The sequence below is a fragment of the Diadema setosum genome, chromosome 4 (genome assembly GCF_964275005.1).
Source record: "Diadema setosum chromosome 4, eeDiaSeto1, whole genome shotgun sequence".
In the NCBI taxonomy this organism is placed as follows: Eukaryota; Metazoa; Echinodermata; class Echinoidea; order Diadematoida; family Diadematidae; genus Diadema; species Diadema setosum.
In genome coordinates, this window is record NC_092688.1 from 4,295,612 (window position 1) to 4,323,311 (window position 27,700).

General features: G+C 38.6%; 2 protein-coding genes across 2 annotated transcripts in view; one reads left to right on the top strand and one right to left on the bottom strand.

The window, feature by feature from the left end:
- Positions 1–8,373: 8,373 nt before the first annotated feature.
- LOC140226775 (uncharacterized) lies at positions 8,374–15,615 on the bottom strand. Its single transcript, XM_072307202.1, has 2 exons — positions 15,508–15,615; positions 8,374–9,328 (listed from the first exon to the last, which is right to left on the bottom strand). The coding sequence occupies exon 2, from the start codon at positions 9,283–9,285 to the stop codon at positions 8,380–8,382; it is 906 nt and encodes a 301-aa protein (XP_072163303.1). The 5' UTR covers positions 9,286–9,328; positions 15,508–15,615; the 3' UTR covers positions 8,374–8,379.
- LOC140226773 (xanthine dehydrogenase/oxidase-like) overlaps positions 15,155–27,700 on the top strand; it is a 53,181-nt gene continuing 40,635 nt past the window's right edge. The window contains exons 1-10 of the mRNA XM_072307201.1: positions 15,155–15,239; positions 17,589–17,646; positions 18,173–18,269; positions 19,230–19,338; positions 19,759–19,947; positions 20,839–20,904; positions 21,461–21,526; positions 23,147–23,288; positions 25,320–25,490; positions 26,909–26,985. Coding sequence (XP_072163302.1) covers positions 15,189–15,239; positions 17,589–17,646; positions 18,173–18,269; positions 19,230–19,338; positions 19,759–19,947; positions 20,839–20,904; positions 21,461–21,526; positions 23,147–23,288; positions 25,320–25,490; positions 26,909–26,985 — 1,026 coding nt within the window. The 5' untranslated portion in view covers positions 15,155–15,188. The remainder of the gene's footprint in view (positions 15,240–17,588; positions 17,647–18,172; positions 18,270–19,229; positions 19,339–19,758; positions 19,948–20,838; positions 20,905–21,460; positions 21,527–23,146; positions 23,289–25,319; positions 25,491–26,908; positions 26,986–27,700) is intronic.

The following is a 27,700-nucleotide window of genomic DNA, read 5'->3' on the forward strand; positions in this document are numbered from 1 at the left end:
ATGTAAAGAGCTGGAAAGATGACTTTCAATATGCTTCCTTGAGACCATTGCTGAATGGATAAACCAGTAATCTTGGACAGACATGTGAGAAGAGAGAGAGATTGAGATAGGGGTGGGGCGGGGAGAGGAGACCTGAAAATCAAATGATTAAAAAAAAAAAAACGAAACGCTTTACCGTCTCTGAAGTAAAAGTTGCGGTGGACTTTCTTGTAATTTGTATGCCGTTAACGGTCACTTTTTATAGTCTTATCGTTTACAGCATCTTTATCTCCTTTGTTGTTATCGTCAGTCATTATAACATTTATCATGTAGAATTCTGAGTATTTCTTTCAGGTTTCGTGAAATATGATGTGTTTATCCAATAACTGCATACTGGTTAAGAAATATCACGAGTGTAAAACCGGGTGTAGAATTAAGAGACTGTAAATTGTGGTATAAAGAAGAGATTCAAAAGTTGTCTCACAGCTTGTTTTTATATACAAGAGCTACACATTCTTTGCTGTACACACCCGAAACACAGACTAATATGATTCTTATTATACTAACAATACAATTTACCACATTTAGCATGGGGTCACAATGACATATTGTGGGCATGCAACTTGCTTTTTGCTATCTGGATAAATATAAATAATCCCATGCTGTGATATCAATACATTATATGTGACCCTGCACCTCAAAACAAACAAAAAGTCGCCAGACATGAATTTTTAATTAAGACCATATTCTAAAAAGCAGACTTTAAGCTTTAAAATGATGTGTAACTCAAATCAAATGGACTCTCCTAACCTATCTAAATATTGGAAAGAAAGCACAAAGTCAGGAAAAGTGGGAACTGAGAAAAGAGGCTCTGAAGTACAGTGTCTATTCAAGCGCTTAATCTTCACCAAACCGTGCTGGCTGTGCGATGAATGGGGAAAAAAAACAGGAAGTAAACCACCAGAGTAACAACAATGAAGGGATTATCAGATTAAACTGAAATTAAGCATGCCTCATGAACACATTCTTTCCATAATTAATGCCACCTTTCAAAGCAGTAGCACTATCCTTTCAAAAGTTACTAGAGTTGAAAGTGAAGAGTGTGGACAAGGTTTTTCAGAAATGAAAAAGAGATTCTAAAGACACACCTAATCACACTATTCTACCAAAAATGTTCGAGATAAACCGCTAAAAAAACACACACTTTCCTGCCCGTTTTATGATACCAAATTCTAGCATAATGTAAAAGAAGACCCGCTCTTTCAGAAAATGTGAAAAAGTCAAGTTCGGCTAGGTTGGCCCATTTCACTTATTTTCAGTCCTCACGCAAAATCAGTGTGTGCCACTTTATGTTCGTTTTGAGGTGCACGGTCACATATGGAATACTACATGTATAATTACACTTTGTCTGATTTTCTTTTGATATTTTTTTGTATAATATTCATTCAGTATTGAATATAGGGAGTTGCACCGAGATTATTCACAAACAAGCGATCTTAAATTGTGGGATCGTCCAGATGTAACTCTTCCCATTGTGCGAAGTGTTTTTTTTTTCTCTCCCCCCCCCCCGCATCTCTTTTCCCCTTCTCATATTAGAAGTTTTGAAGTTGCCGTTTACTTCTCGTCCAGTATGATTTTATTTCCAAATCACCTTCCGTGATTTGCCAATTTTGTTTTTCCTCGTGATACAACCTTGCCCATGCTGGCACAAAAAAAAAGAAAAAAAAATAATGATACAATGTAATGATGGTCATCTTCATTGCATGCGTTGCTGCTCCTTTGCATGTTAAAAAATAACGCATTTTCATCCAGGTAAATCTTACGCGAATTCAGTTAAACAGTACAATTTATGAATTTGCTCCGAGATCAAAAGCATAGGAGGTTCAGATCTTGTTCGGGGGGGGGGGGGGGAGGGAGGGTTAATGTTTCGATAAAGATTGAACAAAATATGTGTGGTGAGCAAATACAATGATTGTTACTCTTGACTTCTCAATAGGTTTTCACAACTTCACATTTTTCTGTTCCTAACAGTAAAAGAGAGAAACTCCTTTTTATTGCTGAGATCGTAAAACTAGCATGACTTTGACATATCGCAAGAAAACATCAAATTGTAATATTAAATACGCTTTGGGCTAAATGGCATGTTTCACTTGTCCTCTTTATATTCTTGATAGTAGCTTGTAATGTATACAGTATATTATAACACACACGCATATCTGTTATATGTCTATACGTATATATCTATATACATACATACATGAATGTGTGTAGGTATATATACATACAGTATAATACATATATATATAAGGGCAATTCCATGGGAATGTGGACATGGCACTAAAATTTCAAGTTTATCATATTGCAAAAGAATTACTCATTATGTAATACCCATATATTGAAGTTAAAAAAACTCACAAACAGCTGCAAATGTAGAAGACAATTTTTCAGTCATACAAATTGCTAAAATGCATGCTTAACTTAATATACATTTTTTTTTTTATAGAAAAATTCTGCTAGCACTTCAATTAATTTATTTGACAGAAGCAAATTGGTTCTACTTAAGTCTCCCATGAGGAAATTTTTATGCCACCTTCAATTTTTTTTTTTTTTTTTTTTATCACCACATGAAAGTTCAGCCCTTGAGCCGTGTAACGCGAGTTACCGAAACAAGAAATACTTTTCATTCTGAAGGAAGCAGTGGAGGTAATTTGTTGGGAATCATAATTTTCTAAATTCATCACACCCTGATACTGTGCACAGGATGTTTACTTGAATAAACCCTGTTATCACATTAAAAAATGTCAATGAAAAGTGTAACGCGAGTTACCATGTAACGCGAGTTACCGGCATGTAACGCGAGTTACCGACTATAAACACAAGATTCCCCCAACATAAGCAAATTTTAGCACTTAATTGAGCTAGATTGTGGTAAAAACAATCAAATGCAGTGTTATACTACACTCTGCTGGATTGAAACAAAGGAGGGCAGCCTAATAAACTGTGATTGCATAATACTAGAATCAAGGCCACTGATCACATGCCGCATTAAAGAGTCTAGCCAGGCTTTCACTGCATGTGTACAACATCCAGCAGTGAATGAGAACATGAAATTTATCTTCTTAATTCCCTGCATCAGTATTACAGAATTTTTTATTACAGAAAGCTATAAAGCAGTAAGTGTTGGTTCTAATCCTTATTTGGTGGTCTACTGAAGATGACGCCTGTCCGGAGATCAGGAGGTTGTGGGTTCGAATCCTGCTTGAGTATGTACAATGTAAAATGTATAACCATGATTTTCTATCATGGCTACTACTAAAACACTGATCAATTCAGTGCTTACATATATTTACGTTTTATGTAGGGCAATTTGTCAATCAGTTGCAATGAAAACATCTCAATGGAGGAATTTCATGAATTTGAATAATTACCCAGTACCTGCTGCATGCTATAAGGATTAGAACCAACACTTGCTGTCGGGCGAAAGCTCGGTGGTCTAGTGGAGATGATGCCCGTCCGGTGATCAGGAGGTCTTAGGTATGAATACCAGTGGCGTATCTGGGGAAAACGGCGCCCGGGGCAAGCACGAAAATTGCGCCCCTATTTTCTGAAAAAGTGTTCAACCCCATCCCCATCCCGGTAGGGACTTTAAGTCCACATGATGCTTTTTCAAGCACTTAAAAGGGATCTTTTTGAAGGTGATTCAAATGTAATGAATTTTGATAGATTTTGGCGAGCGAGCGCAGCGAGCGAGCAGAAAATTTTTGTATTTCAGCTTACAAATATGGAATTCTTGTCATTTTTTGCTTACCAAATCTTACAATTCTAATCAAGATATAGTGACGGCCTTATAGATAACGACTTATACCAAAAAACTGAGGACTTTGAAAATACTCTAAATTAGTGCGCGCGAGTGAGCTGAAATTTGTATATATGTCCTCGTCATCATCACGTATTGTTCTTATCTTTTTTTTATATAAATTTTGGCGAGCGAGCGCAGCGAGCGAGCCGAAAATTTTTGTATTTCAGCTTACAAAACATGGAATTCTTGTAATTTTTTGCTTATTAAATCTCACAATTATAGTGACGACCTTATAGATAACGATTTATACCAACAAACTGAGGACTTGAAAAATACTCTAAATTAGTACGAGCGAGTGAGCCGAAATTTGTATATTTCTGCGTCATCATTACGTTTTTTTTTTTCTTATCTTTTTTGATTTTTTTTTTGCGCCCCCCTCCCCCGTATGTTCGAAACCGTTGGCGTCCTCTTTTGATCCAATTGGCGATAGCTTCAGAACGAATGAAATTGCAGTCGCTGCTCCGTGTAACATTTTTCCTGCTAAATATAAAATGACATGAGTGAAAACAATAGACATTATCATTTTGTCCGCGTCATCGTCACGTTTTGTTCTTATCTTCTTCTCTTTTTTTATACAAATTTTGGCAAGCGAGCGTAGCGAGCGAGCCGAAAATTTTTGTATTTCAGCTTACAAATCATGAAACTCTTGTAATTTTTTGCTTATTAAATCTTACAATTCTAATCAAGATATAGTGACGGCCTTATAGATAACGATTTATACCAACAAACTGAGGACTTGAAAAAAATACTCTAAATTAGTTCGAGCGAGTGAGCCGAAATTTGTATATTTCCGCGTCATCATTACGTTTTGTTATTATCTTGTTTGATTTGGGTTTTTTGCGCCCCCCCCCCCCTCTTGGCGCCTTCTTTTGATTAAATTGGCGATCGCTTCAGAACGAAAGAAATTGCAGCCGCTGCTCCGTGAAACATTTTGCCTGCTAGATTTAAAATGACATGTGTGAACACAATAGACAGTGTCATTTTGTCATCATCACGTTTTGTTCTTACCTTCTTTTTTATAGAAATTTTGGCGAACGAGCGCAGCGAGCGAGCCGAAAATTTTTGTATTTCAGCTCACAGAACATTGAATTTTTGTGTGAACACATTAAACATTGTCATTTTGTCCGCGTCATCATGATGTTTTGTTTTTATCCTGTTTGATTTGGTTTTCTGCCCCCCCCCCCCCCACCACCACCACCACCACCATTCTCCCTCCCCCCTTCCGGGCGAGTTTTTTTTTTTTTTTTTTTTCCTTCTTCTTCTTCTTCTTCTTCGTTTTTTTTTTTTTTTTCTTCTTCTTCTTCGTTTTTTTTTTCGTTTTTTTTTGCGCCCCCAAGGAGTGGCGCCCGGGGCACGTGCCCCCCTTGCCCCCCCCCCCCTAGATACGCCACTGATGAATACTGCTGGAGTATGTACGCCCATTACTTTTTTTATCATGGTTACTACTAAAACACTGATCAATTCAGTGCTTATTTACGTCGATGTAGGGTAATAAGCCAGTTCATAATTACACAGTAGCTCGTGTACATTGGTACAAATGACCTTTCTTTTTTCTCAGTTGGTTCAGCACATCACTTGTTTTCAAAGCGGCATAATGCATAAGCTTGCCTGACATAACAATTTATGGAATTCATGTTCAAAAACAAATTAACTTGCATTTAGATCAGGGGATCAGAATACTCCCATCAGTTTATAATTCAGCAGGCATCCATTTCATTGTTTTGGGTTGAATGTGGTAATAGCTTATTTCCTTTTATATTGCAAAATACCATTCTTGCTGTCAGGTGGATGTGCTGGCAAGCATCATTTAGATAAGGATCGCATGAATAATCATCGCATCACAGATGCTTAAAATCTCAGTGAATTTACAAACCAAAATGCCTGTTGGTACATATGACCTTTTTCTGCTCATGCGCAAAGTGGAATTACGAACTGGTCTATTTGTCAATCAGTTGCAAAGAAATGTACTAATTTTCACTCCTCAAAGATAGGATTTGAATTTTTGAAAGATTGTAAGCTTTTTTTTTTTTTTGTAAATTTGTAGATAGGTTTTGATACTTTTATGTTTTGTTTTAAAAAGACTTTCAACACTTTTCATCTTTACACTCTGAAAACTACAGTGCACTTACACACCTAAAACCATCTGGGTATATTCAAACATATTCAAGGACTCTATGAGGAGTGAAGCTCTTTAGTCATAAACGCATTCTTCTATTGGGTTTTATTAGTAAAATATTTGTTTAACATTTATTCATTTTACCATCTACAAAAATAAGCATCTTTTAAAATATTCAACACAAGATTCAGTGCCATCAGAACAGTTGTATGTCATCAATTTATGTCACCCTGTGTTAGTGGACACAATGTAACGCGAGTTACCGACATAAAGGCTCCCTACATTTTACCAGGTCATTGTTTCTCAACTTTGATAAGTGTTAATTCATGAGTCCTAACCCACTATCAATTCAAGGTAGGAAAACTTTTATAAAGATTGTCTAGTATGAGGAGACTTTCCAAAAAGAGGTCTTTATAGAATTGACCATGTCCTTTTTGTGTAACGCGAGTTACCAAAGTTTAATTATTCAAGAATCCCAACATGTTTGTCCTTTATTTTTCTTTTTGAATTCATTTAGTTGGTATATGTCTACTTAACCCATGATGAAAAAAGTAACTTGTAGATCCTACCAATTACAAAGATATTGGCATATTATCCCATAAATGTACCCATTATTTGTAACACGAGTTACCGTGGAATTGCCATATATATATATATATATATATATATATATATATATATACATGTACGTATAAACAAATTTGTAGATAGCCTCTAATTCTCCGTGCAACCTCATCTTAGCATTTCAAAGTTTGCGTTACACAACTTCATGAAACTCAGAACAAACGAGACAAATCGACATGAAACAGATCTATTACGTAAAGGAAGCTTTTATGGGACAGCCATTGCATCACACTGTGGTTGTATTTCACGTTTCGCAAATTTCACATTGATATCATTCTCATCACAGTATACCCCTAATGATTACACTTGCATTATTGCTTTGAGTTTTACAGTGCAGTCTAAAATACAGCCACTTGCCAATCTCAAGGTGGTTCATAGCCTAGTAAATAAAGAAGATTAATTCATCCTATACACAGCACGCGACTGTCTTGAACCTTTTTCCAGCGTACTTGCTTTATTTGTGTGCATGCTACATTCGCTTTAATACCCCTGTGAAGACTGCCAATTGGGTATAGTCTTTTCCTGGGCCGTTCGCTGACAGTATACAAAGAGTGACTGGTCCAAGGATAATGGTCCAATATTTAGCGAGAGTGGAGAGATGAGACGCTTTCTTGGTCTTCACAAGACGAGGCCGAGTTGAATAGAGAATCTGATTTTAATACTCAAATGCGAAATTTTGTTAGCATTGCAAATTTCATAGAAGTTCTACTGTATAAATTCACGATTTGTTTTATACAACATCCCGGAGAATAACCACAGATACCGGGAGTGGCCAATTTACGGCCAAGTATACCATCAATTAACCATTTATCACGGCACAACTATCAACAAAATAATGAAAAAGAGCGGATTTGGTGAGAGTCTGTGTGCCTTTGACTCTCATTGGCCTACAAGTTTGATGACATAATAATACCCTATCAAATACTGCTCGGCCTCACTGACATGCTCGACAGCGAAAGGTACATTTTTAGCGAATACTGAGTAATAATAGGACTACATATCTATTTTTTTATCGGATGAGCAGTGGACGGACTTGGTAACTACGTCTACTAGTAGCCACAGTACTGAATGCGAGCACACCATGAAAGGTAAGATATTTTGAGCAACACTGTCAGATACAATGTATTAACAACCTATACCTAGAACTACAAGCAGAGCTTTACAATAATTATTGAATTGTAATAGGACTATAACACCAGATGACACAGAGTTGCCCTTCTCTCAAAAGCGAGAGTTATAGCCCAACAAAAATTTAGACATATTATACATGACAGCTCAATTACGTATAACCACTAAGCGCTTAGACACATCAGTTCGTCACATATTATTATAATCCTAAATCATACATACGTATGTTGCGTCGCACCTAACATAGGGGAATGATTGGAGTTCAAACGCAACGACAACATGACAAGCTTCCATCAGTATTACGAAGAAGTTTTGATGAGTGGTTAATACGCACTGCAGACCAGAAGTTTTACAACTATAATAAACTACAGATAAAAGTTGCAGTTACAACATGGATTACTTAAATGTGGTCAGTTGATTGGTTGATACCTATCTGTTGACCACGATAACTACCCATGCTGTATCAAGATGATCAATTATTTTAGATGGAAAGGGCTCACATAAAAAAAAACAAAAAAACAAAACAAACAAACAAAAAAAAAACATATCAAAAGTCACTGGACGTGGGACTTTTGTCACATACTGGCCAAGGTTACAGGTATTGGAATGAGCAGGAATGTTCATCTCCTACATATCATTTTTATTATTTTGAATTGTCTACCTGAGCTGCTTATTATTCTTTGGTAAAGTCACATTTAACGTGGTCATCGGCCCATGTGGCCTTGACCATATCGGCGGGAAAGTCTGGAAAATGTTTCGCAAATGCTGTCACGATTTCATCTGGAGACCGGAAATACGACTTTTGAACATGCCTCTTTTCGATCTCTTGCAGAAGGGTGGCGTCCTTGATGCAGACTAGGCGGCAATTAGGCCATGTCATGCAGCGGGGGCTTGATAGGTAAGGAGGTGACGGCAGCACGGTGGTGTAAATCCGCGTCATGACGGCGTCGAAGTAGGATATTTTCTTTGGCTCTTTGTAGTGGATGTAAATGAAAGAATACCAGCCGTCCTTGACACGGTCCGGCCATAGGGCTGCCCTCGGGTCGGTGTCGGCGTGATGCTGGCGGATGATAAGGTCCCCATCGCGGACGAACCTGTAGCGGAGAAATGAATCGTGGTACTCGGGAGACTCGCGCTCGAAATCACACGGGACGGCTGTGAACGTCGGGTAGCCGCTGCCGACGTCGACCATGTGCATACTGCCCTCGGAAGTGAGATTATGTGCAATAATGATGACGTGGCTATCTGCAAAGCTGATGTCACATGTAACAAGGGTCACGTTGTATCCCAAGGTTTGCATGAAAACATAGAAGAAGACATTATGGACGTAGCAGAGTCCGCCTATTTTGGCGAAGACGTCTTTCTTTATCTCTTCAAAGGAAGGCAGGTGCCGCTGATGCTGAGGCACAGCGATCGCGCTGACCGACTGGAAAGGTATACGTTGTATCCAGGCGTCTATCAGGTCCTGGAGGAAAGTTGGACGATCGGCTTTGAGCCTACTCTCCGGTGACGTCACATCCAAGACGTCACTAATGAACCAAAGAGCTTCTTCCATTGTCATCTCTGCGTTATCCGACATCTTTGGAAACTTTGCAGGAGCTTCCTGAGAGATATTTACCCACCTGGAATGCACAGTCACGCAAATAAAGAACCTTTATTACAAAGTAATCACAGTCTTGCGGTTATGAAGAAAATACACGCGTAAAAAAAGAATATCAATAATGACAAAAGGCCTATCTTGCTCAAAGTAACGAAGGGAGTGTGTTAGAGAATTAATACAACTCTCAGCGGTTTGTCATCAGGCACTGCAACGCCTAGAACGGCCACGCTCGATATCATAATGCCACCACTAACTCTAACAACATGAACATGAAAGTTTCAACTTTAGAGCGCTGCCGAAGACAGAGATCTAACAACGACAATACATTCTTGATTCTCGTCAGTCAAATGGCTATCTACAGCTGTACTCGTCTGATAATTGCTAAGTTTCATTAAAGCATTTACTTCGCCTTTCCGGAAGATGATGATGAACGTCACAAGTTTCTATACGGTGCTATCCCCTTGAAACATGTCAAAACTCATTTCTGTCACATAACAAAAAAAAAACAAACAAACAAACAAACAAACAAACAAACAAAAAAAAACCCTAATGTTAAAGGCACTCGAGCAAGCTTTTGCCTTTCTTCACTCCAGCATTTATTTTGATACATCATACGACCACAATCTTCACTTGGGTCTCCTGTTTGTAAATTTGAAGGAGCCATCTAATGGAGCCATCCTCGAAACGCTTTTTACACAATTTGAACTTCAAGCAACACATGATTATTTGAAATTCATCGACCAAAGCACTTAATAGATACTCCAACATAATTTGGAAACGTTTGACTCATTTAATTTTTCGTGAAACTGAATACAGAAGGCACTGTCCAACCCTGTTGTTGGGGCGAGTATACGATATAATAGCCAATGAAAGAATCATACCTGAAATTAAAGTGCCGTCGATTCTACGACGTATTTCTTATTTCAGACTTTGTATCAACTGATTTAACGAAGTTCGACTCATCTCACGGGTTAAAATAGTATTCCTCATTAGGACCACAAAATGAATAACTTCAGACGCATTCACAAACTCCTTGACCCGCAATCTGCCAGATGCCCTTTTCCAAAGAAAGCGGCGAGCTTATCCTCACGCCCGTTTCATTATTTTTCGTTTTGCTTTTCCCCATGTTGTTTCCTTCTTTCTTTTTTCTCACGGGAAGATAAGGAACAAGTACAACGCACTATTCAAATAGGGTTGACACAGAAGAAAAAGAAATTCCCAAAGAGGAACCCGATTTCCGATGACGCGACGATGGCTGCAAAATATTCACTGATGGCGGCGCTGACATGCTTTGCTAGTGACAGCTTCTTCCTTTGCAGGGATCAGGGTCATAGTTCGCGTATATATGCACCAGCTTATCGCGATTACGGGCAGTCAAGAAAAAATAGAGGCAGTATTAAAATGCACAAAGTTTTATGGTATACGTACACTCTTGACCCTCATTATCATCCGCAAATACTCACTGTTTGTATGGACCACACAAGCACAGAGTATTACGTCTCGGGTTTTTAATAGATCATGCTATCACACATAGGCATGATATGCAACATGTCTATCATCATGTAAGTTGACAGGGACTGGGTAAAAGAAATTGCTGAAAATCTGATGAATATTTCCCTTCTACAGTGATGTAGTACACCTTTTGTCCCCAACTGCATGTGCCTATGTAGGCCTATGTAGCCGTAATGTATAGCAAGACTCGAGATGAGTTAATTAATGCGTGCGATATGTGTGCCTGTGATAGATTTTATCACCACCTGTTCATGGACATTGCTCTCGACTAACATACTTGCGATCTCACTTCTATAGTTCCAAAAATGCATGGTTATTAACATTGCCTTTATATCCATTTACCAGCGTATCCATAGCCTCCGAATATTGTATCTTCAAGGTATATGATAGCCCTGTACGTTTTTCCTTGATGTGTGAAGTGATAATGATACTTGAAATCAAAACCAAAACAAACATGTATGCAGGTTCTCTCAAATATTTTGTAGTAACTCGGATGCATGAGTTGCAGCACTGAGAAAAAAAAAAAAATGTTAAGGCGCATCATAACAGTTTGCGATTAATGCTCATGTGTTATCAACAGTAAAGTCACTGATGAAGCCCTGAAATCATTCCAGAAGAAAGGATATCAGCTGTCGCTCATTGCTCATAAGGATATGCTATTCAGTAATAAAATGAAATGCACAGAAAATGTCTGAGTGTTGTACGTTCTGCATCAGTCAATGGATGTAAGAAGGATCCAGTCCCCCGATTATGAGAATGGCGTATTCAAACATATTGTAGGATTAAAGTTATGTGTGACTTCTTAACCCTGAAAAGCTTATCTTTGAACCTGATTCTGTGCATGTCGGAATTGGGTCTTTTAGTTTGACACTGGCTCAGAATATTACTTCTCTGTAGATGATCGGCCAGCAAGAATGGTCCAGACTTCCATGGCATGGTCCAGGAGGTCTGCATGCTGTGAGCATGCTGTATGATACATCTCGCGACTACGAGCAGTGAAGGAAAACAGAGGCAGTAACACAAAGTTTTAGGGTCGATATGTAGACCCTATACTGTTTATACCCCTGATTATCTGCAAATATTTAGGGCCTACTAAAGGCCTAGTATGAACTATACATACGCCTCTGATTGTTTTGATTATACTATAAGCAGATCTCACAACTTTTCTGCCTTCATGAAAACATAGGATGACAATTAAGTGACTAGTGTGCAAGAAGTTGTATGTGAAAATCTGATGAAAATTGTTTTCCTCCCAGGTGTAATAACGTGTACGTTGGGCCCCAACGTAGCTTATACACATATTCAGATGGGGGGGGGGGGGGGGGGGGTCAAGACTGAATATAATAGTGGGTGATTCCGAGCCTCCCCCCCCCCCCCCCCTCCATTGGTCACCAATTCTGTACCAGTGTCCGGATTTTGTGGGGGCTAAATGCGGCCCGGGGAAAATCCTGATAAGTTGTAGCGGCGGGGGGGGGGGGGGGGGGTGGGGGGGGGGGGGAGATGCAGTAACACATGTCAGATATAGGGTCTCGAATTTTACGAAATACGGGTATTTTAATAGTGGCGCTCCTTAGTGCTTAGTTGTTCCAATTCTCCTGAATGCCCTTATGGTACAGCCTATACCCTAGCTGCAAAGCATGCTGGGCTGGTCTTCTTTTCGCAGGACATGCTTAATTGTACCCGCGATCCCTACCACGTACGTAGGCCTACGTCACTTGCGTCACTTGCATAAGTAATTTAAGATCAACTCAGAAATATCTTCTCCAATGTCCTGCTATCACAACAAAGTTTTATGGTGAGCGATCTTTTGTTCGTGCTGCTCCCACACTGTGGAACGCTGTTCCGTGTTATATAAAAGAAGCTCCCACAGTGGTATAATTTCAAACTGCTCTCAGTACATTTCTGTTCAAAAAGTATTATGAATGAGTTTGGTTTTGCATTTATGGTACATACATGTACACGTACATGGTACACTACATTTCCTCTTTCTACTTTCATCCCTCTCCCTTAAAGCGCATAGAGACACCACGGTAGTGATATGCGCTATTAATAAGCACTATGCAATTAGCTGGTATCTCACTGAGCGGTGAACGTTTGCGAACGTAGCGAATTTTAGATTTGCCAACTTTTCTGACGAATGTTTGCGAAAAAGCAAGGTTCGCTTCTGCAATTAGCGACAGTTAGCGACTTTTAGCGATGTTTATAAGGATAGCGACAATTAGCAACACTTGAGCGAATGTTTGCGAAAGTGTTTGCGAACACAGGTGGCGACTATTAGCGACTGTTAGCAAATGTTATAGCGACAGTTTTACATAATGTTAGCGACAGTTTTGCAAATATTAGCAACTGTTTGCAAATCATTTGCGACAATTTGCAAATGTCTTGGGACCTGGAAAAGTACCAGGCGATTTTAGTCAGACCCATAAACGAACAGTGTACAAACTTCCACTGCATTCAGATCTCTTGTGACCACCGTTCAAGATGAATTTCCAGAATAGGGAAATGAATTTCTGCCAAGAAGAGGCTAACGTGCTGCTATCCTTGAAGAGCTGCTTTGCCTAGCTGCTGCTACAGCCATCGAGCAGCTTAAGAGAAAGAAGATGAAGAAAAACAAGAAAGGAAGAAGAAAAGAAAGACTGTTTGGATCAGAGAGTGGTTGTTTCAGAGGACAGACTTTGGTCTGATACGAAAAGCTTTGAAGCAATTGCATGATGGAGATGTCAAGAGCTTCAAGAACTTTCTTACAGTGGAACCTTGCCTGTTTCAACCAGGAGCTTTTATATAGGAACCATTAAATGGTTACTTTGTTCGCTAGCAGTGGCGAATCAAATAAAAATGTTAGCGACACCGTATTACGACTGTTTGCGAATTCTTACGAGTGTTTTGCGAATGTTTGCAACTGTTAGCGAAAATACGAATTCGCAAAGAAATTTTGAACATGATGTTCAAAATTTCTTTGCGACAAGAAAAACTGCTTGCGACTATAAAAACCGTTTGCGAACTTTCTTGCAACTGTTAACGAACCTTTTGCAAGCCTTTACGAACCCTGGCGAAATCCCAAATTCGCTAAGCGTTCGCCGCTCAGTGAGATACCCCTAGTGAAAAAAAAAGAAAAAAAAAGAACTGTGACAAGGAGGGCAAATTTTGCTGGCCCCTTTCCAAAAGTCCGTGATGGGTCACTATCCTAACTGTATCTTCATCCCTAAAGGAGTAACGATCTCTCAGAATCTGGAACTTGACAAGCAGAAATGTTCACATTTTCCAAAAGCGGGCAGCAATATTGGGGATGTACTGAACTTATGGCAAGGTTTAAGGGGGGGGGGGGGTGGTGGTCATTCGGTAGGGGAACGCCTCTCGAGCTGAGCTCTTCAACTTCCATAATATGGATGACCTCGCTCTGGCACGCAGGTGAAGTCACAGAGAGCAAGCTGTTATACCAAGGAGGTTGAAGAGATGGAGTAACAACAGAGTTATTCCCTTTGATCTATGTTCGAAGCCGCCGCTCAAAAATATTTGAAGCATGTGCCAAACAGGAGCTGCCGCGCCGATACGAAGACAATTGACTCGTGTCTCATTGCATAATCGCCAGCCACTTTCAAAGGAAGAGATGTCTTTGTGATGGTAATTAATTTTCGCTATCCCTTCTTATAAAAGCTAGGTGGTACAGACACGAGGATGCGCGAACAGAAATTGAGGAAAAAATGCTGAAATGAATATGAAAATTACTTGACTGGGCATACGCGGGCACTAATCTGATATATCTATCAATAAAGAATTATACTTGAAGATTATTACATATTAGTTTCATTTGGGGAAATAAAGTCAAAAAGTGATAAAACCAGCTTTCCAGGATGGTACAGTTTTAAACATTTTCACATGATACAGCTCTGATTTACACTTTTGTGCAAGTTTCTGAACGGAATTGACTTTCGTTTTACATGCTTTATTATTAAGTGAAATTTCATTTCATTTAATAAATAGATAAGCAAAATATGGCCAACATTATGATAACGTTCAAAATGAATCTTCAGATAGCTCAGCAAGACGGCGGCTTGGAACATCGATCATCAAAGGCGCAAGTGCACCTGTGGAATTCTTTTGTACATCAATAGAAATCTGACAACTGTTTGAATAAATTACAGCCAGTTGGAACTCCATGTATAAAACTTCCTTGGTTATACAAGTACAGACACGGAGTTAACCCCTAGTTAACGTTGACGCACAGTACAGACGCTTCGATACCGGAAGCCCTCGGCCTCGGCCTGCCTCCACCACACCACATCAGGTGTAGCGGGCAGTTGTCGTCAGCACTGTACGCCCAATAAAAAGCGACGATCGCTTCGGTCCTGGATTTTCCAACAACCTCAGAGATGCCTGAATATGGTGGATGCGAGCTGAAATTTTTCTGCAATGGACGCAAGGTACTTCTGGTACTAGCTAGTAATTAAAATACGTAGAGGTTCGGATTAATTTCCCTGTGTAACGTTAGCTCCTATTTCGATATTGGGATGTGCTCGTAACTACTCGATCGAGTACTGTACTGTACGTTTGTAGATAGGCCGTGCAGTACGAATGCATTTCACACCTAACATACTAGTAGGATGTAGTTTCCGTTTATGATCACGTAGATCAATTTGTATGCATGTCCTTAGTCCGATTTTACGTATTACAGAAGTGCGATATACTCACAGTTTCGTCTTAACACCAACGGTGCAAGCGTGTGTTCGTTTGGGGGCAATTGTTTTTCCTCAAAATATTACTGGTTACAGGGCGAGATTTTTACTTGGAACACCGTCGTGTACTCGTATCGTCCAGCTCATAGGTACCACAGTTATACCCCGGCGGGCGCCGTGCGTCGAGATTTGAGATTCTGTCCGGTATACATACTGAGGTGCACCAGTGCTATTCGCTCGATCGAGCGGATAGCCACGACCACGGCGAGGACAGTCTTCGTTTAATGCCATGGCATCCGGGATCGGGACTGACTGACATCCACCTCGCCGGGATCGGCAGGATGCAATACACTCTGCTTTCATTTACTTTACTGCAGAATTCCTGTTCATTGCATTTTCATGATAAGCTTAGGGGGATAAACCAACCACCTGGGAGTGGGACATTATTTGCACAGTGTGTCTTCGATGAGGGGAAGGAGTTCAGCTCTAAGGCCAGGGCAGGGGTGTGTTTAATATACTAACGTTAGATCTAATCAATCTTGGTAATAAAGGGGTCGTCCTGTAATACATGTAGGTTTAAAGATGCCCTACTAATGTTTATATTTTATTAATATTATGAGACTTCTACATTATTATGTTGAGAATGTATGTAAAGCTGTTCCGACATGGCCAGAAAATGGAGAGCAAGATTATTTTCCTATTTGGTATTAAAAAGCCAGCTACATTAGATACTGTCAACCTTGCATTTATTGTCAAATGATCACCTAAGTCACAGTCTTTCCAAGTTCTCTTTTTTTTTTTTAACTACGGGTATTGATTTTAATCCCTCATACAATTGTATGTGTAACATGTAACATAATTAAGTTGAAAGCTATAAATATTTCTTCACTCTTCAGTCCAAATAGATAATTGCTTACTGGCCAGGTAGAAAATAAAAGTGTGTAGACCTGTTTATTGCATTAAATCTTTTATTTGTTCCACAGCTGGCCAGCATGAAGTGTAATTATCTAACTAAATTGTTCATCATTTACAAATTAAAAAAAAAAAGAAGAATTTATGGTTTCAAAAAAAAGTGTACGCTGTGCATAAAATAATAACTTAAAGTGATTTGGATATTTGTACCTGACTGGGTCAGAATGTAGAGCTGGAGCTACATGTAAACCTAATTAATGTAGTTCAAATGTGACCCTGCATCACAAAACAAACAAAAAGTCACCAGACATGGATTTTTAGTTAAGGACAGATTCTGAAAGAGCAGACTCTTAAGCTTTAAAATGATGTATTTTTTTTTTTAAGTCAATTCAAATGGACTCTCCTATAAACCTATCTAAATATTGGAAAGAAAGCGCACACTCTGGAAAAGTGTGAACCAAGAAAAGAGGCTCTGAAGTACAGGGTCTATCTGTCTATTCAAGCGCTTTATCTTTAACAAACCGTGCTAGCTGTGTGATGAATGGGACAAAAAACAGGATGTAAACCACTGGAGCAACAACAATGAAGGGATTAACAGATTAAAATTGAAATTGAGCATGCTCTGTAACACATTCTGTCCATGATTAATGCTAACTTTCAAAGCAGTAGCGTTACCCTTCAAATGTTATCAGACTTGAAAGTGAAAAGTGTGCAAAGGGTTATCAAGAAAAGAAAAGGGGCCTCTAAGACATACGTGTACCTGATCTCAGTACCGGTACTCTACAAAAAAAAAAAATGGTTGTAGAAAAACTACTGAAAATGCACTTTCCCATTCATTTCGTGATCCCAAATAAGAATGTTAGAAGAAGGGTAGCTCTTTAAGAAAATATGAAAAACTAAGCATTGACTTGGTTGACCCGTTTCACCTTTTTTTGAGTCCTCGCGTGAAATCAAGGGGTGCAATTTTTTGTTCGTTTTGTGATGCACGGTCACAAATATTTTCGAGCCTATGCATTCATGCTGCATATTAATCAAAAGCCAGATAAAGTAGAACTGTGACCATGGCTTGGTTGTCTCCATTCCCAGTAAGGTCTTGTTTTGGTAGCCAAACGAGTGCACTACAGGGTCATTTACCAGTGACATATTTTGTAATGATGAGACTGTATGTGCATTCTTGTGTTGCAGATTGTTGAAAAAGATGCAGATCCACAGATGAACCTGGCAACTTACCTGAGGGGGAAATGTATCCTTTTGTAAAATTATTGACAAGAACAACAAACACACAAGAGTCCAAAAATGTCTTGTCAATTTCAGTGTCTTGTTTTGTAAAAGTTGAAAAATGTTCATACGATGAATTGACCCATCCAACTACACTGATCTTTAACAGTGTATAATGAATAATATCTTCATATCATTTCATCAGCATATTATTGTCATGAAGGAATTGATCAACTGCATAGACTGCAAAGAAGATTCAGCCAAGTTACATGTAAACAAACAAACAATTTTATATCGGTATATGTTATTGTGAGTCCTATTTGAAACACTGAAATATTTGTCTTTGCATCCAAATTAGGGTACTTGTGCTCAAAATTTTCAAGTCCCTTTTTGACTTAGGGGAGGCTATGACTGGCTCTAATTAAATGTATCATGGATTTTGGTTGGAGAATAAACTTTACTCATGGTGATGTAGTGTAAACACACCTGGTATGCAGTTGTACCTTTAGCATATCCTGTCGTGGCTGTTTTCCTTGACTGCAATTTGTCAGTGCGGTTATGTGGAACCAAGGTGGGTTGCAGTGAGGGAGGATGTGGTGCATGCACCGTCATGGTTTCGGATGTACACCCCCAGACAAGAGCAGTCAGGTACTTAAGTGTTTCAGCATGTTCCTCTGATGCAGCTTGTCAAGTCATTTTCCAGCTGTACAGCATGTGTGCCCCATCATATGTTACTCTGATAAAGTCATAACTGGAAGCACAAATGTTAAACTGCAAAATATAGGCAGTTGGCTGAACACTGAGAAATTTGATGTTATTCAAAATTTGATCTATGATAACCTGAACTACCACTCTTTTAATAAGAATTTCAGAGGTGAAGATTGCACATGTTAGGATCCCTTCATGCATGACAGCATGTAAACTTGAAAGCCATTATAATTTATTTCTCAAAATTGTGCTCATAAGGCGCAGTCAGACTGGCAAAAGATTGAGAAGTTTAAGATCGCGAAGTTTAAGATCTCGACGTCTTGCCAGTGTGACCGCAAACTTCCCGCGAAACTTCTCGTGAAACTTCTCGATCTGTTTGCGGGCGGTCCATCCGAAGTGCGAGGCCATTGTCATGTACAGATGTGCATTGTTACGTCACATCACTGGCCATCGGACGGCGCACTCTTTCTTGCGCGCGTACCAATGGCCCAAACTTCGCGATCTTAAACTTCTCGAACTTTTGCCAGTGTGACCGCGCCTACAGTGTATTTATAGTGACTTACTTCTTCTGAAGTACTAGTAAAGTGTACAACTAAGTCTATCATTGGAAAGGCTGAAGTGAGAGGGGATTGCAAGAATGCCAATAGAATATCAAAGCTCATGCAGAGACTTTAGTTTAATGCTTTTTTGCTGATGGGTCACACTCTTATCAGTCAGTTGAACTTAAAACCTGATAAATCTATCAATACATGTGTACAGTATGTACTTTATTACAGCTATAACTTGTGGGAATTATGTATTGACAGTGTGTATGTCACCATATTGTATTTCCCCAATAAAGTCTCTTACAAGATGAATTGATATTATAGTACATGGATGTTATACACTTCTTCGTACTAGGCACAAATCAGTCATGGCCTGCTTGACCCCAATCTGCCTTCTCCATGGGAAGGCAGTGACCACCATTGAGGGCATAGGCAGTGCCCGGACCAGACTCCACGCTGTACAGGTGAGCATATGAATGCAGGCAGGAAGAGAGCAAACAGCAATCCGTAATCTACCTTTAACCCGTTGAGGACGGACTGATTTTGCTACAACACGCATTTCGCATAGACATCTGCCTGAGTATACTCGGGACTTGTCCTCAACGGGTTAACTGTCTACATAGAGTGAAAGGATTGGAAGTAGTGTGATATTTTCTATGTCATCTCTTTCTTGTCTATGGATGCAATGGATTTGTTTATGTTACAGATAGAAAATAAATTATGTATATTGACACACCTGACTTGTGTAAAGCAGTAAAGTTAAAATGTACCCTCAGTAGCTTAAGTCTGCTTGCATCAGCACATCAGCCCCACCCAAAAATGGGCCAACTGTGAAAGGAGATAAATTACTAAACAAAGACACTGTCTATGTATCAAATTGCCAGGAGAGGTTGGCCAAGAGCCATGGTTCTCAGTGTGGGTTCTGCAGCCCCGGTATGGTGATGTCCATGTACGCCCTGCTGCGAAGTAACCCCTCGCCCAGTGTCCAGGACATCCTACGCCACCTCGAGGGGAACCTCTGTCGATGCACTGGCTACAGGGCCATCCTGGATGGCTTCAAGTCATTCTGTGGGGTGAGAGCTAAGTGTTAACTCTTTATGTGCCATGTTCGCACCTCCGACTCAGTCGACGGCGTGCCAACTTCGCATATTCTGCTCAACAAACAAAGCCGCCAAGACCGATCGATAAACCGCTAATTACTGCTAATCCCGCGGCACAATGAAAGCGTTTCTTGTGCTTTTGTTCCTCTCATATACAGCTTGCATTCTATGTGGTGATCGACTATCAAGCGATGTTCCCAACTAGATTTGCTCGTACATTCTATGTTTCTGTCACGGTTTAATGTGCAAAAGTCATGCCTTTATAGTAATGTAGCAACTGGTCATTAAAAGAAAAAATTGAAAATAGAGTCGGCATACAATTTATATCGAAAGAAAGCTTGGCATTCCTCTTTAACTTTGCCTACTATTACGCCCATCTTAACAGAAATTTGTAGAAGTTATACAAATTGGAAAAACAGAATTCTTTCTCAAAGCATGACTACCTTCGTGTCTCAGAATAACGTGGCACACAGGGGGTTTCCACCATGGCACATAAAGAGTTAATTCTAGACAATATTCTGCAGTAGCTTGAGCTTTTTTGTGTCCCCTATCTAATAACAGGTTGCACTTTGCCAGTTGGAAAGAAAAAAAAAATGAAATGGCTGTCTGTAGGCTGCAGGCGACAAGTCATATGTTATAGCAAACTAAATATTGATGAATTGTATAATGTGTTATGAAATTATACTCTTATGTAGCTATCAACTGATAAATGAAAAAGTGTATTGAAATAAAATGTGCATGTGATGGTACTTAAAAATTGTGTGGTTGTGGTGCATAGTTCATACCTATCATTTCTTTTTATTATCATCTGCTGATGTTTTATTTTGTTTTGATATATATATATATATATATTTTTTTTTTTAGGAAAACTGTTGCCAGGTGACAGGAGGGCCTTGCAAATCAACATTACCTGCACAAGACAGCAATATGGTATGAACTGTCAACATACATCGTGTATGTCACTTGATAGGGTTTTGAGCAGTGTAACTGACCCATATCCACTTTCAGTCCTTCTCTCAGGAAACTAAAGATATATGATTGCTTGAATGTGTTGTTCTGGTTTGATATGTCATCGTGGTTTCGATTCAGTAAGCCATCCATTAATTCAGACAGTAGTGATGCAGTTTTAAAATACTTCCTCTTCATTGAACAGGGATTATGAACCAGCATTTCAAGTAATCTGCATTCTGATCTTTGAATGTTTCATGATGCAATGTCTCTCTTTGACTCTAGCACCTCTGCGTGATAAATATCTGCAACAAGTTGATCTCTCTTGATTAATTTCTGTTGTTGTACATGATGAACATTGTATTCGTCTTACATACAAAGATTTTGTTTCCAACCATAAATAACTATCACTATGAGCACGAAACAATTGCAGTAGTAAGTAGCTGTTCAAAGCCCTGTCAGTATTTGATGTCATTTTTTTTTTCCTTTTCCTGAATGTATTCTCTCTTTTTTTGGTATTCCTTTTGTTTGTATTTAGGAAGAGAATACTGATTTCCAGCCTTATGACTCAACTCAAGAACCAATATTTCCCCCTGAATTACTGGTGAGTTTATACACCCTGCATTTAAATCAGTTTTGGAATGGCTGAGATATTAAAATGCAAGGTAAAACAAAGTGATCCTACTAAAACGTGGGTCCCACCTTATAAATATCCCTTTGTTTTTGATACCTCGGCCATTTCAAACCCAATTTTCATCAAATAAACATTGAATTTCTCTTGGGGTAACTTGCTCTTTCATACTTCATAGGAGGTTTCTCATTATCTTACCAAAGAGTTAGAAACCTGCAGCAAGGTCTCAACCAATACTATATCATCCCTTTAAACAAATCTCGCTACCTCATCTAAACTTCCCAAGAAAACATGCAGTTCATCGCTGTTAACTTGTGCATCTACACTGTGATGTAAATTCAGCCATCTCACTCAGCCATACCAATGCCTCAGTTCAACAGGAAAGCGGTTGTGACACTACAGTCAATAAGGGATTGAGGTAATTGCTGCTCAGTCAAGACATCCGTGTGAATCAGCCAAGAAAGCATCCCATTGTCTGTGCCCGTTAATGCACAAAGGACAATAATGGTTTAGTTTTTAACCCGTTGAGGACAGTTTGATTTTGCTGCAACATGCATTTCCCATAGATGCTTGCCTGGGTATACTCAGGACTCATCCTCAACAGGTTAAGTTGAACTATTTCAGTCCTCGGGTAGTTTGCACTTTCGCGCAATTTGGTTTGACAGCTTATATTTTAGAGTGACTTGACGAAAGTCTACATATCTCATTGGTCAAGAGGTATGTGTTGACGTTTACTGGCTACAAGGAAGTCCTGCACTTCAGTATTAGATACTCTTTGTTTGTGTTGTTTTTCATCTTCCAGGCAGGCTAAGGGACCATTCTTTTGAGTTCCTATTAAATGCTACATTTTTTTTATTTATTTTTTTTTTTTTCAAGAGGAAATCATGATGCAAATGATAATAATTTTGATGATGATGACGATGATGATAATGATAATCAGTGATAAAAAAAACATACAGTACAGTAATATTTATAGTGATTGTAATTAGCAGAAGAAAAATGAAGCATGATAACGATGATATTATCATTGATAGATGATAATGAGTATGATAATAGCAATTATAATGATAATGATAATAACAATAAATGAAATGATCATGGTGATGAACCATTATTTATTCAACAAACTGCAAATAGTAACCGTATTTCATACAAACTTGATTTCCCCATGAGGGCAATTGTGCCTTCTGATTTTATAATTTTGAGACTTTTTTTGTGGTGTACTGTCGTATCATATTTTACTATTTTATTAGTAATCACTACAATGGGATTCAGTCTGCATGACAGTTGCAGTATTTACCAAGAGTCAGTTATCCTTTGTCATAAGATCTAAGTTACAATAGTAGGTGTGACTTTACAAGTGAAACAAACAGTCTCTTCAAGGATTTTTTACCAAAGAAACATGCCTATGTGTGACCATGCAAGAGGAGTGTACTTGGCAAATTTTTGGGAAAAGGCAAAAAGCTGATAATAGCAATCCTGCTATTTTTTGAAATTCAATTTATTTCTTTTCTTTTTTTTTTGCGATAGATTCCCAGTTCATGGTCAAGTTATCAATCTGTTGATATTTCCTCTTCATCTTTGTATTGTCAGACTGATTACGATGAGTATAACAGAACTGCAACCTTCACAAAAGGTCGGTTCACCTGGACCCTGGCTTCGTCGCTCACAGAGCTACTGAGAATCAAGGCAGATGACCCCAGTATTATCATGATTGCAGGGAATACCATGATGGGTAAAGCTCTTTAATATTTGTTTATCATCAACCAAGATTCTTACCTCATCAAATTTGTACAGCACCAATTGTTCTTCCTGTGCTCAACCAGCTTTGTACAGTCTTCATTATACAACAGGGATAAAAAAGTTCCAGAAATAGTCACCATATCTGCTTAGCAAAGTATTTGGGTAATCTGCTTAGCTGAGTATTTTGTTAATCTGCATGATCATGCTGGATATTAATGGGCAAGTGAAATAACAATATATCTTTAGATTACATGATATATGTAGTAGTATTTTCTTTATATAGACAAAAAAACCAAAAACAACAAAACCTGTTACTTGTAATACCAGGCATACCCTACACGTACACATAGCTGGGAGGGGGAGGGGGGTTTTCGTGATAATTTTAACTCTTTATGTGCCATGTTGTAAACCCGCTTTATGCCATATTATTCTGAGACACCAGTAGACATGCTCTGTAGAAAAAAAAAAAATCTGCTTTTCAAATCTCTTTAACTTAAAGTAGATTTTTGCTACCCTGGAAATGTAATGAGCAAAGTTGTTGAGAAATTGCCAAACTTTGCTTTGATGTAAATTGTATCACAAATCTTTGATCGTTTTTCTTTCAAATGACCAGTAGCCATATTATTGTAGAGGCATTACTTTTGCATGCAAAACCATGCCAGAAACTTAGAATTTACTCGCAAATCCAGTGTAGGGAACTTGATAGCCAATCACCACATAGAATCAAGCTACACTGTACCTTTAGCAGGAATGGAATCATGAGAAACACTTTCATCATACTGTGGCATTTGGCGATATATCGGTCCGTTTGGGCGGCTTTGTGCTTTTGAGCAGAATATGCTAAGATGGTATGCCGTCAACTGAGTTAGAGGTGCGAATGTGGCATCAAAAGAGTTAAAAAGATTTTTTTTGTTTTTTTATCTTTATTTCAGAAATGTCATTACTTTTTTTCTTTCACATTTTGCACACATTTTTAGACCCTATTAGCAAAAATCAGTTATAAGCTTGCTAAGATATAGGACATTTTTCTATGTGACCAATGTCACCGAAAAAATAGTGGTTTCCAATAACTTTATCGTTTGCAGTGTAAGGGTTGTACAGGAAGTGTCGGATGTTTTTTCCTTGGTTTTCTCAGATGACATTCTTTTGGTTATCGTCAAATATGATATTCTTGATAAAAAGAAGCAATGTAAAACAAGAAATAAAAGAACAAAGAAATGCATGATAAGTCACAAAAAAAAAGAAATACATCAGAAGTAAAAGAAATAATAAGATACAAAAGAAATTGAAATTGATTTTGATACCACAAATTCATTCATCGAATGTAAATTCATTTATAACATAAAAAGAGTATTAATACACATACACGCACAAAAAAAAAGGCCCATATCAAGCTGTATTTTGGGATTTAGATCTTAAAATCTGATGCACAGAAAAATAATGTGTAAATTAGAATAATTACCATGATTCAGAGACAATTACTTTGTTGTGGGTTCCATAATGGGCAACATGCGTGCCGATTTTTGCTGTGAATTGCCGATCGATGGCAGAGATCTGGGAGGGGGGAGGGTGCAATAGCCTCTTGGGCTTTATAATTTCAAAATAGCCCAGTTTATAGGGTTAGTACTAGTTAATGATCAAATCTACTCACCATAACTATGTTATGTGTTCACTTTTGTTGCAAGTGTACAAAATTCAGCAAAATAAAAAGAAAGTAGGTGTTATTGCTGCAATAAGAATGAATCACCATTTATACAGTCATCTGCCATATGCACTAATCACAATTTAGGCCATGTTAACGACCCTGTCTATAGCATCCACCTGTCTTCAACAGGCATTTTTTTTTTTTCATCTCCCTTGGGTGGCTGCTATAGACAGGTGTGACTGTAACTCACTTTTATTAGCCTCTTCTATGGAATGAGGTCTTTATGCAACTAGCCATGTTTGTCCATCCAATGACATTGCTGTGCACAGATTATTTTTTGCAAGAAATGATTTATCTTCTTCAATTTAATGTGGACAGGAGTGGAGAAAACCCGTGATGGGGTTGAATTACTCTGCGTGGTCTCCCCTGGAAATGGGATAACAGAACTGACCAAGGTCACAACCTCTGACACTGGGGTCACCATAGGGTCAGGGGTCACCGTGACAGAACTGGAGAGGATTCTCAAAGAAGTGGTCGATAGATACCCAGGTATGGTGTGTTACTGTCTATTGTAAACCACGTTCTGAGTACTGATTGTATACTATGTGCAATGCACTAAACTTCATGATGGCTTTATCTTCTTTAGCTTTTGAATATACTATCTTTAATGGAACGATAAAATACCTAGTATTATTTGCGTGACAAAAAAATGGTGTATAGCACAGCAGAAAAAAAAAAAAATCAATTTTGCTAGAATAATTGAGTTTTCTGTCACAAGTCTGTTTTTTTTTTCTTTTGTGGTTTGAAAGAATACCCCATAGTGAGTTGAAAAAAAAAAAAAACTAGAAATGTCGCTATGGCGACTGGTATGCCTCCGCCATAATGCATGGTTCTCCAAATAGGTCTATAGCACAATGTCTTGACAATGTGTGATGACAGTTTCACATAACTGGCAAAATATTAAAATGGCAGGTTTGTCACAAATTCATCAAGTGTTCACTTTCCTTGAACTAGGTTTATTTGGATGAATGGCTATACTGTCTAAGAGTGCAGGTATTTGGGGATTTGAGGATTTGTACCCAACTTTTGACCCTTTTATAAGTTTAAAGAAGAAGTGAAATTTAGCACTTTCACTTGACCTTTGACCTTTTGGCAAGAAACTTCCAAGAGAATCTGTATTGGATGATACATGCATACGCTAAGTTTCAAGAAAAAATCTTGCATGCATTGCATTGATAACAGAGAAATAATGACATTTTGATGAATTGACCTTGACCCTTGACCCCTGACCTTTGACCCATGACCCCTAAATTCCCTACATGATCACTGCCAGTCAGTACATGCATACAATGTATACTAAGTTCCATGAAGACACCTTGAAATATTTGTGAGATATGGAGAAAAAAAGTGAAATTTTAACATTTTCACTTGACTTTTAACCCTTGACCTTTGACCTCATGACCCAAAGCTCTCTCTGGGGAATCTTTATTTGGTAGTTCATGTATACACCAAGTTTCAAGAAAATACCTCCCAGGCATTGCATAGATATAGGGGAAATAGTGAAATTTTGGGCATTTGACCTTGACCTTTTGACCTTTGACCTTAAGCATGTGCACCCAAAAGTTGATAGGCACAACTTCATCCACTCATACATATACATGCCAAGTTTCATTAGGATACCTCTAACAGTTTTTTAGTTTCGCTGTCCACAAAATTGATTATGGACGGAAGGACGGACGGACGGACGGACAACCCGAAAACATAATGCCTCCGGTGACACTTCGTGGCGGAGGCATAAAAAAAAACGCAGGACATGTGAATGAATTAGCTAGAATTTCATAGTGATACATATGCATTGATAACATCAAATGCATGTGTGATGAATGCCTTCATTCATTACTAATCTGCCAGTTGACAGAATTTCTGTTCTCTCACGTCTCTTCACCCTCTATCCTTGTGCTGTCCAGAATATCAGACTCGCAGTGCATCTGCCATTCTTGAGATCCTGCGCTGGTTCGGAGGACAGCAGATCAGGAATATGGCTGTGAGTGCATTGTTCTCATGCATGTAGAAACTCTGGCGTATGTTGTATAAGTAATATGACCTGTCCCCCAAACAGATTGTAAAACAAAACAAAACAAAGAACAAGACAGAAAACAAAATAAAGCAAACAACGACACCATTGACTGTCCAGGTACTAGTAAAAGAACAAGACAGAAAACAAAATAAAGCAAACAACGAAACCATTGACTGTCCAGGTACTAGTAAGCAAAGGGTTAAACATGGAAAAAAAAAGGAAAAAGAAAAAAGCTTCCCTGGTACCAGGTCTTCAAAAAAGTGCTGTGACCCCAAACTTTCAGCTTAATTATTGGAATCACCAGTCTCTGCTGTGATAGCAAGTCCTAGGAAATGAAATTTCAACATACCGGTACACCTTTGGCCCTTGTGTTGAGTCAAATGATATCTGAAAGTAACCTCTGTCACTTGTTTTATTTTCTTTTGTTTGTCTTTTTTTTTTTTCCCACATGACTCGGCTCACATGAAAAGTGATACTACAATTTGTACTAAACAGCTTCACACCATTTATAGTCAATCAGTGTGTAGGAATTCAATAAAGAATTTGCTTATGATGACTTAAAATAACAGTTGATGTAATGCACACTGCAGCACAAAATTTGTTGTCAAAATGTAAAGACTTTAATATCTGGTATCTTCAACCTTTAAACTCACTGGCATGTACAGCTGTACAGCTGTAGGTT